At 44.4% G+C, this 14,372-nt stretch overlaps 1 protein-coding gene across 15 annotated transcripts in view; it reads right to left on the reverse strand.

Annotated features, from left to right (window-relative positions):
• Nucleotides 1-14,372, reverse strand: part of LOC125879676 (RNA binding protein fox-1 homolog 3-like) — a 574,563-nt gene that overhangs the window by 33,856 nt on the left and 526,335 nt on the right. For all 15 annotated transcript variants that reach the window (XM_049561655.1, XM_049561666.1, XM_049561662.1 and 12 more), the window contains 2 exons: nucleotides 6,414-6,557; nucleotides 1,347-1,400 (listed from right to left, as the gene is read on the reverse strand). In XM_049561655.1, coding sequence (XP_049417612.1) covers nucleotides 1,347-1,400; nucleotides 6,414-6,557 — 198 coding nt within the window. The remainder of the gene's footprint in view (nucleotides 1-1,346; nucleotides 1,401-6,413; nucleotides 6,558-14,372) is intronic.

Raw genomic sequence — 14,372 nt, forward strand, 5'->3', positions numbered from 1 at the left:
CACTCAACAGCCTATATCCACTGAGTAAATAAATGAAATTATTCTGAACATGCATATTTTTACTGGCCAAAACGTATGCATATTGAGTATGACTTTAGTGTTTAATTATTAAAAAATGCTGCAGTAAAACAACTTGAAAATGATCACAGTGGTACTTTGGGACCAGGGGCCTCATTACAGAGACTTCCTAAGTCCGAAATTCTGTCTTATCTCGATTTAGGATGACATTTAGGATTTTTGGTATTACAGAGACATGTTTCTTAACTGCATTTAGGAAGAAATCCTGTCTTATATTATGATTTAGGTATTTAGCTATTACGAAACAGTCCTAACTCAGGGATTCCCCAAGTTAGGAATCTAAGTTAGGATGGCATAGACACTGTCCTTAATTCAAAGTAACTTCCAAAAATGTTGTATGAACACTGATCGAAATGTGATGACTGAAAAATTACTCAAACTGTATGATGAAGCATTCATTTTGGATGATGTGGATATACTAGTCCCTAACAGCAGCACTATATTGTCCTGTTCAAGCAATGTTCACCAAAAACTACAGTTCCCAGCTGTTTAAGAAAAAATACTGAGCCTTTTAAAAATAAATCTGTATATCTGTGACCCAGTTTTAAAGACTCCCATGTTCAATGGGAACCAATGGACTTTGGGCTGCAAGCCACAGACAGAGCGGGGAAGTGGGGAAGTGCTGAGAGACAGACTAACACATTGTTGGTTTTGGTCTTTTCATGGGCTCGTTCTTTAACTGGCTCCTTTAAAATCGCAAATTAAATTAGCTTTGATGTGGGCATTAATTCATTGTGTGAAAGCTTCCATATAGCAAACACATGACGTCCTGTTTGTCCAAAGCTTGAAATGTGAAGCGAAAGTAGGATTAGCCTTCAAATTTCTCTTAGCTAAACTAAATTTATTTGCAAAGCACCCCTGAGAGTGTTATTCTCATCCTGAATTATAGTATATGTAAAAAACAAAATGAGAAAACCTGAATAATAGGACCAACACCCAGGCTTCAAACACCCGCTCCCTAAACAAGCAGTTTCAATTCCATAAGCTTCAGGACCTGCAGCCTGCTGGTGGATTAAGTGAATTGTGAAACAGCTCAATAATGAATTGATTGACAGGGCTAATGATTCACAACTTGGGTTAGAGCTGCAACAACAAAAACAATAGGGAGGGAGGGAGAAAGAGAAAGAGAGAGGCATGGTAGATGCAGCTCTCCAGGACCAGGCTTAGGGACCACTACTCTCAGCCAATGTACACACTACACTAATGCCATCATTAGGAAACAGAAGAAGTACATGGTAATGAAGCAGCTGGTGTTCTAGTTCACTTACCTTGGATCCTCGCTCATTAAAGATAATCTCCACATCTAAAATCTTTCCAAATTGCTGCAGAGAGAAAAGAAAGAGAGAAGAGCGGGGCAGAGATGGAGTTAGAAAGCCTCACTGACTGTGAATTCATGAGAAGGACGACTGGAGAAAGAAAAACCATTAAGGCAATATGGAAATGTTACTTTTGTGAGGAAATGGTGGTCAATTTGCATTTGTTAGCTCGGCAAACAGTTCTTGAAGCTGGCTGGCGTGCTTTAAAAAGAGAACTCATAGCTGCTGCTTTAATGCGTTTTTGTATTTCTATCAGTGCTATATGAGATGAGATCACAGCATCTGTAGAAATACTGGATCTTTGATTACATATCAGCATTTCTGATGTTTGTTTGCTCGCTTGTTTTAACACAAAGAGAAAAAAGAGAAGTGTCAGATTATGTTTTGAAGTTGAGATATGGAACCCCCCTACACCTTCGCGATCACCTGGGGAAAACTCACGTCTTCAAGTTTCAGAGCGGATAACTGAGCTCCGACTTGTGGAGAGTTTGGTGGATCAGTTGTGGAATACACCTTGCTATCCTTTTATATTCCTCTCTTTCTCTCTCCCTATCTCTTCTTGATTCTCTCGTCCTCTCTTTGTTTGTGTGCTCTCACAGTCAACAGGGCCTAAGGGCCAGTCCCCGGGGGTTAACGTGCTCCAGCCTTTCGATTTAAAAGGCCTGCCTTCGGATCATTAGAAAACAGAGGAATGAAAGTAAACTGTAAGTTCCTCTAATGAGTGGAGTGAGAGCGACTTTTAATTGCTGTCTACAATGGCCGTATTATTTCATTAAAAGTAATTACCCTGTCAAGCGGTCCGCGTCGCCTTCATTTCGGCACAACAGGGAAGAAATGGGCCTTCCATGTGGTCGACGCTCAATGGGAATGGATGGATCGTTTGACTGAGCCACTAATAGGGGTTAGGAGGAGCTGGCTATTATCTGGCTGAAGTGAGTGGAGTGGGCTTGAGGAGGTGAGGGTTTATGGGTTAGTGAAAAACACATGTGCCCCCCCCAGCAGCACTTGAAAGGGTTATGTGGCGACCTGACCACAACGAGTTAACGGAAAAACAAGGCTTGGTTATTTAAAACCTCTCCTGCTTCAGCAGAGTGTATCTCCTCCCCTATATAAAGGATTCCATAGATCCTATCCACACATCTGCCTCATATGGCGCTCAGCTCCATTGATTCGAATGGGATGCGTTGGCTCAATCGCACACACAGGCATTTATATCCCAGCGTGATGCCCCTTTCTCGCCTGAGATGACAATGCTTCCCCCACGCAATGTGCAGATGCTAATTGTTTTAACCGAGCGTAATGGGCTTGTGGCGTCGATTAATTAGTTTCAGAGGAAGTCGTCTTTGTGGATTTCCACATGGCGCTGGGGACTGCTCGCTGCTCACCAGTGATCTCATGCGCTGCTATCCCCGCCCACCCACTCACACACACATACACACACACAGAAACAGCTGCATCAGCAGCACCGATAAACAATAGCTTCAATGGGAGGAGTCTCCAGAGGGAGGACAAGGGAGATTGACGTCATCTAAGAGGCTGCAGCCAGATCCATCCATCCATAGATGACTAAAACAATCAAATATCAACATGAAAATGCAGACATAAGGTAAGCACTCACTAGTTAGAGGACCACACCAGAGGGTTTGCATGCTTTATCCAAAAATCACCTATTTTATTTTTACATTACAGCTTGCAAATCATGCTGCAATATTTAAGACATCTGAATGTGTTTTTTTTCTACTGTTCCAGGCACCCATTCATTGCTATTTCTATATTCTATATTCCATTACATTATCATTATTAAATAACGCTGTGCACTTCAAATACATTACAGAGAAATAGACGTTGGACTGATATTTGATATCTACGCAGAAATGAACAGAATCCAACGGATGCCTGGAATGGTAGAAAAAAAAGACACTGATGTATAGCATGCTTCTAAAAGTGGTCAGCAGAAACTATATATAATTTGCAGCTGAGCAGCTAAAACACACTGATATGGTCCTTTGATACAGTGTGGCATTTTTCCTAAATGAAATTACAATACACTGTATCTTCTGTGCATTAAGGCTCCCAGTTTGGAAGCAACACATAATATCGAGGCCACTGTACCTCCACCATTGATTTGCTTGAATATCTTAAAGCTCTCAAGAAAGCTGTAATTACGCTACAGCAGCCCTGTGTATTCAAACAGTAGAGTGCCAGTGTAGTGCATGCTCAGGCACAGCAGTCAGCGTGACAGCAGGATGGGGGGAGGGCAGAGGTCCTGATTGCTCCGGGGAATGCTGTGAGAGCCCTTACATGCACTGAGAGAAGCACTGCTGAAGAACCCAGTCGTACAAACGAGGGCACCCTCAAGCAGCGCAGCATGGGCGCCGCGCAGAGCTCGCTCGCCGCTTGGAGTGTTTTCATTTCCCCTGCACTTGCTAGCTCTCAGAGATCACAGTTTCTAATTACTGATTAAGGTCCGCTGTGGTCGTCCTAATGAGCCCTTCATTCAGCGCCTCGTTAAAGGCTCACAGGTTTCTCCACACCCTTAACCCTGTGGCATGCAGGGTGCATCTCGGGCCCTCCCTTCTTGTTGTTGGGTGCTGGCTCCAAAGATTCCCGCTGGTGCTGTCGTCACCAGAGAGGGTTTCTCCGTGCGCCATGTGGGAGCAGATGGAGCTCCTTGCGGGGCTTTGCTCCGCTTAAAGGGCCTGCTTTAGTGGGCCGTGCAGCACCTCCACTCTCCTTCTCCCCTGTCTTCCCCGCCGCATGTCTGTGGGTTTCACTCATGCGCAACAGTAATGGCGTATTGAGCCGGTGGCGCTCCAGAAGCCATTAGAGCTAGAGGGATGAGGCTTTGCACACACTGATCACACAAAGGCCCATTGTGGAGGCCATGTCAGAGGGTGGAGCGCACCAGCTATCTCCTTGCCAAGTTCTACCCAAGACAATCAATCCCACAATCCTCTACTATGCCAACCACCAAGAAGGGGATGGGGGCGGGGGGGCATGTAACAGGAAGGACCAGGCACCACGTGGGTGAGAGAGTGATTGAGGGCGACTGGGTGGGCTGCGATCAATTTTGTATCGTATATCTGCATGCGTCGGTCAGGCACACAAAGCCTCCGAGCTAATTACTGAGGCGATTTGGATTCCACACGACCTGCACCAGAGCTGGGAACAATAAAGCCAACAATCAGAGGGAGAGAGAGAGAGAGAGAGAGAGAGAGAGAGAGAGAGAGAGCGAGAGCGAGCAGCCATGTTGTCTGCAATTTATAAAGCCACAGCCAGGGCTCTCGAGTAATTAATATCATCAGCTGGATGTTGTCTTCATAACGACGAGAATTAACGCCTCTGGGTTCTAATGGTCCAATTAGCGCATAACATTTAAAGTACATTTTTGGCAATCGTTTCCATTCAGATCCATTATGGTTATTGAATTGGGGATGTATGGTTCAATTCTTATTGAGGCTTTTGTGAGACACAAGGGTGAGCTGTTGAACTATTCATTGCCTCATTAATTGGGCAGGAGACAGAGAGGGAGAAAGAGGAAATTTCTGCTGAGGACCTCTGGTGTGCTGATATGTAATCTGATTGCATTTGTCTTCAGCTGACCACTCTGCATGTGTACAGTGGAAAGTCCTGATTTCAGCTATTCTGTCATGCTTTAAACGCTATTTAAACTCTGATATATGTCTACTGCTAATGACTACGATAGAAGAAATTAAAGTTAACTCTGTTTATTCCTTCATAGGTTTGGCCATCACTCCTATTCTCATCAAGTTAATTGCCGACATCTGGGGACACAGCAACATTGCTAAAAAGAACTCCGACAGGGCGAGTAACTCGAGCACATCAAGTTGATCAAATGGGTTTTAAATCAACCGCAGGTTTGCCAAAGGAGAGAAGGGAGAGAGGACAAAGATGAACGGTCAAATGATCACCGTACTGGGTTCCATATCTCAAAAAACTTCAGCCTGAGGTCAGTGTAGCGGTGAGGGGTTTTTTTTCTCAGCCATCAGCACCTGATTGTGACTGATTGGGCTGTTTTCTTTACTTCTCCCAACTTGTAGAAACTCAGGAGGTTCTCTTTTTTCCTGAAAATGTAGTTAGCAGGTGCCAGTTACCAGAAGCTGTCTTCAGCAATCGCCTCACTCTTTAAATACAGCACATGGCCTTCGTTGTGTGATTCAGCCCCACTACTATTTTTTTTTTCCTGAACCTTAAATATTTTATTTCATAAAGGTGTAAGAATTTCTTCTGACGCTGGCAGAGGCACTCTTTGTTTCAGGCATGGTGGGGCACCTCCAATATAAAACACTGTCTGCAATGAGAATTATTACCAGCATGTCTGTCTGGTCACCTGCCTGCTTGTATTTCTGACTTTGTTATTCCGTTGTTACTGTGTTCTCAGATCTCAGGAATGAACTTACCAAGTACAGTGCTATATTAAAGTGGGAACAGACGACTTTTTTGCATTAACTAATCATTATCAATTAAATGTTGATTGCACAATATGACGACTCTGGAACAATGACACCATCTGTGTTTAGACTTCATTCCTATAAGCGCCGCTTCAACTATGCAATTCTTTCTGCAGCCGGGTGCGATCTACTGTGAAAACAAAGGCTCGACTAACTGCACAAAGGAAGTGTGTCAACTATTGTGCAACCAAAGCAGGAAGAGGATAACCCTTTTGTTTTCCTCGTTAGCTGTACCCATCCCCAGTTATTCCCAGTTACCAGAGAGTATGAATGTAGGTTCTTTGCAGTTACTATCCATAGTAGCAGAAATGGCAGATGCTTGAATAAAAGCTGTAACTGTGGAAACTGTGGAAAATGTTGGTAGGCTCTGAGGAAAATGGAAAGTGACTTGGTTGCCTTTGCTACAGCAGCACTAACAATAATACCACTTGAAAACGTTAGGGTGGGGGGAGTTGTCGATTTCCACTCTAACCGATTGAAAAAGGCCAAACCTACAAAGATAAAACTCAAGCTGTAATGTATTGGAATTTTTCTTCAAGGTACTCACCCCAAACATTTGCCTTAGGTCAGGGTCCCGGAAGCGGAAGGGAATGTTGGAGACATGTAACCTTTTGGGCTGCTGCTTCTCTGAAGAGTCTGAGTGCTGGAGCTGGAGCTGCTGAGAGCCCTCTGTTTGCGTCACATCATCTGTCTGCCAGAGGGAAACAAACAGAGAAGACACAAGCTGCTCATTAGCTGCTACAGTATACTGTACCTCGCGGTCCTGAAGAACAAGAAGGGGGGTTTGAAATAGGAGGGAGGCGGGGTGCAGGGTGGCTAACTAACTTACTCAGCGTCTGCCATTTTTCAATCCGGCAAGAAAGCCAAAGCGATAAACAGCCGATGACTTATTGTGTCAAACCTGAGGTTGTGCATTACAAATCCACTTATTAATCTCTTGCACTTAGCTCTTGAGCAACAGGGAAGATTGAAGGCGCTGACAAAAAGGCGTGGATATAGATCCCACAGAGCCCTGACATGTCTAGACTAAAGACACATTATTGGTGACGTTTGCACACAGCCATCAGAGTGCGAGGCCCAAAGCCCTCAGCGTTGTTGTTTCCATCATTATGCGAATGCTATGCTGACATTTCTATATAAATGACGTGTCTGATGTCAATGACAAATTCCACTTGTTTCTCCCTGTGACACCAGTGATGGATCTCACTGAGGGTGCTGGTGGCTTGTCTGTTTAGATGGACCTTGTTTTTGAGGCAGTTTCTTTTGCTGATGCATTTTCTGCAAACAAAACCTCATTGGTCAACAGGATTTTTCATGCTCTCTTTCATGAACCATTGTGGGATAAGTCTATCCGTACAAGTCCTCATGTTTGGCAAAATAGGTCACTGGTTAGTGTCTTTTAAAATGCAGTTAACAGTTAAATTATTCATATAAGCCCACATGTTTTCTGACATGCCATCTAAGTACTTAAGGTTTAGTTAAGTTTGAGCAGCTAAGACCAAATCAATGATAAAAATTACTTAATCAAAATAAGATTTTGGAAGGTAGGATTATTTGCTTTCTTTCAGATGGTTAAATCAAAAGATCAGCATCAATGTATTAACATTTAAAGTGGAGGTAGAGCCAGAAGGCAGTTAGCCTAGCTTAGCATAAAGACTGGGAGCGGCTAATCTGGATCGTCCGGCACTGTGAACGCTCACTAATTATCACATATCTCATTGTTTTAAGCCCTACTACAGATGTCAATGGTTAACCATTGATCAGTTAACCGCAGATATTTTTTTTTTTACTTGAACTTTAATTGATTTTCTCACAAAATGACAACAGCAATCTACAAAGGTAACTGCAGAGGGTATTTCCGACTGGTAACACATATCAGTCTACAAGCTAATTTTGGTACTCTTTAGTGACTGCACACCACTAGGGTCTGGTAGAAGTTAACCCCAGCTAGCAGTGAAAAAGAGAGAGGAAAAAAAAAAACATTTTCCCCATGGACCACCATTATAAAAGACACATGTAAAACTGTTGACAGGACACCTCAAACTGCAAACAAGGTTAATAATAAATCTTTCTGTTCTGAATTTTTCATCTATGGAGGTCTTATATTTGTAAATATTTCCTGGAGCTGAGAAAAGGGATTTAAAAATCTGTGATGTCATCACAATGTAAAGTCTATGAGCTGAGTGTGAACTCGCAGGCATGGCCAGCAAGAGAAACACTACTGCGTAGTAAACCCAGGACCTAGAAAACTTTCTGGGCATATGCACCACCAGGCGAGCAATTCCATTGGAATGAATAGGCGCCATCTTGGAGTCCGGTACCTAGTTATTATTAAAATCTATGATCCTAATCCCAAACCCTTTTTAGTATTGCTACTGTTGACTCTATTAGCGCTGTTATCAGTGTTATCAGCATGGCTAGTAGTGCTGGAGGGGTTTTACGTTACAGTTAATGCTAAAGGGGTTTTATGGCTCAAAGTGAAGCAGCTTGCTCCCTGGTGCTACCTAGGGGAAACTGTAGGGTGGCCACCATGTTTCCTCGGCAACATCGCACTGCCATCAGGACAGCGTTACAAGCAGTGACGCTAATGGTCGAATGAGAACACCGCTGAATAGCTCCCACTCGACCCAGGTGGTGCATATTGCAAAGTGACCAAAGTTAGCTAACCAGTGGAGACTGAAAAGGTTGACAGTGGGCAACATGTCTCTGCACGTTAATGTGGCTAGCCACCTGTCTGTCAGAAAAGCTTATAGGAAATAAAATCATAGGTAAAACACTTAGAAGACAAAACATTAAATGTTACCCTCTCTAAATGGATGGCACGTTGGCAAATTCAGAGATAATGGTCACTGAGTCAATGGAGCGCCCAACTAAAAAGAAATCCCTCTTGTATTTCACGTCATTCGCAGTTTTTTTTTCTTCTGTAAATCAACCGATTAGTTAGCAGTTAATAAGTGTCTGTGAAACTGACATTGTGAAGCCGTACGTGAACACAGATGTAAAAGCGACAACTTGATATTCTAAGATGAACAACAGGCGGTGTTGTGACTTCCTGGAGTCTTGGTGTCACAGTTAGGTTGCCAGGTTTGATACAGCCATGCCTGAGACCTATACTGAAGGCTGTAACTGCTGACCACATCTTGCAACCCACTCTAAGGCTGGAGACACCTCACAGAAGCAGTGAGCAGAAAGATGAACCATTGTCAAGGAATATCAGCACCTAAAAACCACAAATTGTCAGTTTTGTGTTCCTCTTTATGTTGGGATAAAACAAACAAGAAATGCCCTGTTAATTAGTGAGCTTTATATTTGAACTTTGGAAAGAGTCATGGTTAAACGATTGCAACGCTGGCTTGGTAAGAGACAGAAGTGGTGTCAAAGTCAGACACAAAACTATTTGTCTGATTTGCAAGTGTGTAACAGCGTTGCACCACTTTTACAATTACTACAGAGTGGACAGAAATTACTTGCTTGACCACAAGAGGTCACCCATCAGGAAAGAAATCAAGATTGTTTTCAGCATATGCACAAACAGCCAGTGCTGTGGTCTTTCTGCTGGGAACAGTCTCCATTCTGCTATGATTAAAATGAACAAAAATGAACCCTGATTTAGAGACGGTGACTCAGAAAGAGACTAAATAGAGAAACACACAGAGGAGGGGAGGATGAGAAACGAGAGAGTGGAAGTGGCAGATATTGAGCACAAAAGCTGTTTGAATGTGATATGTAAACTGCAAGGTCTCCTGGGAAGTGCTCTCTGAGCATGGCAAACACACTATACACTGGCTGGGAAGTCACATACACAGACACAATCTTGTACTGAGATACAGACGTGAAAAGGGAGTAGGTTGTTGCCAGAGTACAAACGGTTCAAATGACACACGCACACGCACACACACTGATAACCCTCACCCTGCTCTGAGGCTGTCACACGGCTGCAGGCCACTCTTAGTGATACATTTCCCACCATTTAGGAAATGGGGTAGGGATTTATTCATTATAATTCATCATCACAGTATTATCATTATCATCATGATCGTAATGATGATCGCCTTTATTATTCTCATTATCATAATCACAATCTCCACTGTAATGGCCGTCATTTATTTGGTTTTTATGGCCCATTCCGGGATGGTGACATACATTGTTAACAGTGACAGTTGTTTGATTCAAGGTCCCACTTTGTCTCCCCTGCAGCCATGCAGGTAGGGCAGGTTGGTGACAGCCTCCTAAGTCCCGCATGGGCTTGACGACTTCCGGACCGGAGGGTAACAAGTGGCGAAGGACACGGGGGCCAAAAAATGTACCGAGCCGGCCAGCCGGCTGGTAAGGAGTGGATTTGTGACTGAGAGAGACGGGCGGAGGGGTCTTAACTCGGCCGTGTCCTCGCGCGCTGGAGGTTAATAGCCTGAGTAGCCATGTTGGGCCCCGGGGGTGACACATTGCAGACAGATGCTGGGACCGTGGAGGGTGACAAGGTACCAGAGCCCCGCGGGTCAATCTGTTTCATCGGTCACACATGACACTATCGACCTTTAGCGTATGTTGCCAGACTACTGAGCACCGCTGTCCTCCAGCTCTGTCTGTCTGGCTTTTTATCACGGCAAGCGCAGTTGTGTGTTTGCAAACATCCAGATTAACTTTCACTCGGCGCTCAGACAGGCCGGTAGCACGCTGACATCGGGGGCAAATACACATACGGAGAACACAAATACTGAATTGCTGACTCCCAAGCACACCAGACTGCATCCTACTAACTCAATAACTTGGAGTGTCACTGAGATCCGGGATGCCTGCCTCTGTGCACCGCTCCCGTGGCTCCAACCTGCCTGCCTGGTTGTGAGATGGTGGTTTTGCAGTGGAAAATAATTACCTCCGTATTACCATAGGAGGCCACCTTCAGTGGCACTTTACTGTCCCGACAGCTGCTGTCACAGGGAGGAGGAGGAGGAGGTGGGATGCAAAACACGCCGTCACCACCGAAGCCAGCAAACCAGAGAGTGAGAGAGCTGTCAACTCCAGCAACTCTCCGGCTTCCTGTTCAGTCATTTCTCTAAAAGACTCCCTTGCTGTTATTTGCAAATCGCCTGCAAAGTGCTCTGCTCAGCACTTTCCCCCTCCTCACAGAGTGGCATTACAAGAGCATAATTGAAACTATCTGATTGGAATGCTGCCAAGCAGGTAGATTACATCCGATTAAATAGGGGGGGATACTGAGTCTTCGCTCACAAGAATTATAATGCCTGAGCTTTAATTCATTATTTTCCTCTCCCGGCCCTCCACTGTTTGTTTTCTTTTTCTAAAGAAGCTGCAAATATATCCTCTCCATCACCCGTGAGAGCAGGGTGTGTGGAGTAGAGGGGCTGCCCCCACCTCCTCTCCCTGATTCATATAAAATACCGAAAGGTAGACAAGTTATTTTTGGCATTCAGGTGACAGTGCTGAACTGTAACATTTTCTGTGTAGACAATTTTAGGTGATTGACAGTTGAAGCACCAATACAGCTTGGATAGACATTAAACTCTCCTACTTTAATCATCAATACAAAAGATTAGCAACTGTATTAGAAAATATCTGGTTCTATGATTAAAAGTGCAGATAAAAATAAACTAAAGGAGGAGTCAATTACAGGTACATTACGGTAAGAAGCATTAGTGAGCTTAAAGGAGCTCTTTACAATATACAGAGCATCAATATAGCAGCAAACCACTATTTGCTATGGAGAGACATAGTGGAGTAATGGCATCCTGAGCAGAGAATGAAGTCATGCTACTTCTGTGTGTGTTGTAATCCAAACTTCTCTGTACTTTGTTGTAGTAGCTGGTCTTGTGTGCATGAGTCCTGTGTGTGTGTGTTTCCTAATGGCTCGCTAATCGCTGCCGCTATGCACTGCGCTCATACGGCAGTCAGAGTTGATACTGGGATGGCGTTGCTGCAGAAGCATTTCATCCACACTCTGCCCCCCCCCAGTTAACACCAATAGCTCTGCAAGGACTGTTGCCATTGTTAGCACTGTTAGCTGCTAGCTCAGCCACTTCCATGTTGAGAGCTATGTGCACACAACCTCTGAATCTTAGATACGCTCTGATTATCATATAGAGCTCCATTAAATGTCAGATTCTGGTTTTGGTTACAGCTGCAACAAGGAATGACAGGCTCTTTTAGCAAAGGGGCTAGGGTTTATGGGTATCGTAGTATTTAAGTGGAGGATACTCCATGCTAAGATGATAGAAAAAAACATAGTTTCAGTGCAAAAAACAATTTTAAAACAATTAAAACTGATGGACATACCATTAAGCCATAGTATCTCCAAATAATAACTGGTGATATTCTTCTGTTGTTTTTATAGTCAACACATGACATCAAAAGACCAAGGCACTGATTCCACTAACAACAATTATCTGTGTATCAAAGCCTGATATATCTTCTTCCTTTGTGCCACAGAGCCTTGCTGTTTTCAGAAACACATCAGTGAGCCACACTGTTGCACTGGGTGACATGTTCCTTCATTACCATGAACACAAACACTGTCCTGCTGCCCCAAACACTCACTAAAACACCAAATGTGGCTTAATCCACACAGAAAATAGTCCCAAAACAAAAGAACTATTTCCACCTGTCTGTTTAATAAAAACTAGTGACTTTTGAGTTTTAGGAAATAACTGAGACTATTTTTTGAAAATGAAAGTACTTATTTGTGAGCTGTTTTTTAATATTTAGAGGGTAGAGAAGTCAGAAATTTTAAGAGGCAGACTAACACATTGTTACTTTGGGCTTTTCATGAGATTTCTTGATCATAATAAATATACAGAATGACACCAGCCCTATCTGTTAAATTATCTAGGAGAGGTTTTATATGTTGAAGGCATTGCAGATATCTATACCTTTAAAATGGGAGTTTACAGTGGTGGAATATCAGTGGCTCCTCCCACTTCCAGATAACACAGTCATCCTCTTTTTAATGGCGGCCTAGATGCTGCCATCAGCACCGCCTCTGAAAGCTACACCCTGGTGGAGCCTCAATCCCTTAAACATGGCCCACGAGAGAGGAGAGTGTGTGCGCGTGTATGTATGAATGTTTGCATGTGCTCGCCCGTGTTTTCTACATGCCCTTGTGTGTTGGTGTGTGTGTGTGTCTATGTTATCACAGTCCCCCAGAATACCCTTTGGAAAGTCTTCATGCCGCTGACACGGGCTGTGAAAAATCTGGAATTGAGTGCTGCCCTAACGCCACTGCCTTAATTTGTTATCTGAAAAGAGAATGATTACTCATGAAATTCAACCAAACCTCAGACTATTTGAACTGAGCCAGATAACGAGCTCAGTTTTTTTTTCTCCAGCAGAGCTCCCTGGCAGCCCTCTGCTACCCTCATCTCTAAGGATTTGGAGAAAAGTTGGGGGCTGCCTCTCTTCCTCAAGTCGCCTGCTTTCAAGTCCGCTTGTTTGAACATGGCACAGAGCGAGGTCCCAGAGGTCTGGCTCTGGACAACGCCACCTTCCCAGTATAGACAGGGGACTGGTAGACACAGACAGAAACAGAGAGGAGAGGCAAAGAGAGTCCCTGTGCCTCATTAAAACATACACACTCTCCGTTCTCTGCAGGGAATTCACACAGAATCCATACGTTTCACTGAATTTTCACTCTCTCTTGACTCTTTTTAAGTCTTTAAGTCGAGAAGATGTGCAGAGTAAAGCGTCTTCGTGGGGTAGAGAAGCTGAGCGCAGCAGAGTCGAGCCTAGGGAGGAGGGGGAGGGGGAGGGAGAGTCGCAGTGAGTAGCTGATCTGCTCCCTCAATCTGTGTTTCTGCAGGGTGCCCTAATCAAAGGCACCCGGGCCCGTCTGTGGCACCCAGAGCAAACAGGCTGGGTCTGTCATTAAAGCTGGGGAACTCAGCGGTGGGCGACACTACACCAGCGGCCCCTGAGGATTAGACTCTCTGTTTACACCCCACTAATCTCATCCCTCTGTCCTCCCTGAGAAAAGATGGGTGGAAGTGGGGAGAGTGTGGATGCAGAGAATGACGATGGAGGAAAGCAGGGACGGCGCAAGAGGGGAGAAGCATGAAGGAAAGCAAGGCGAGCTCTCATCTCTCCATGGCCACCATCTCTGGGCTTTCTTCACAGCGGGTGAGCAGATGAAATGAAATCAAATGCGAAATGGAGAGAGAGGGAGAGAGGAGACAGTGAGAGATAGCAAGTGGAGGAGTGGTGTACAGTGTCGGAGGGGGGAAGAGGAAGGAGGAGGAGGCTGAACCTCCTGCCAAGTCTCTCCTCACTTTAAACTCTCTTGTGTGTCAGCCATTACTGTAAGTGCGGCGCATAACCATGGAGCAGTTGGAGAGCGTCACACAAATCTTCAAATCAAACATTGCTACATTACAGGCTGACTATAATGCGCTGTGCGATGCTATGGCTCTGCTTCTGCCGTATAAGCACTTTTCTGCCACCAAATGTCCGTAGCCGTGTGGTAATTGTGAGGCTCGGCAAATGGAGTTATTAACAATGC

Source organism: Epinephelus fuscoguttatus, linkage group LG19 (genome assembly GCF_011397635.1).
Source record: "Epinephelus fuscoguttatus linkage group LG19, E.fuscoguttatus.final_Chr_v1".
NCBI classification, from domain to species: domain Eukaryota; kingdom Metazoa; phylum Chordata; class Actinopteri; order Perciformes; family Serranidae; genus Epinephelus; species Epinephelus fuscoguttatus.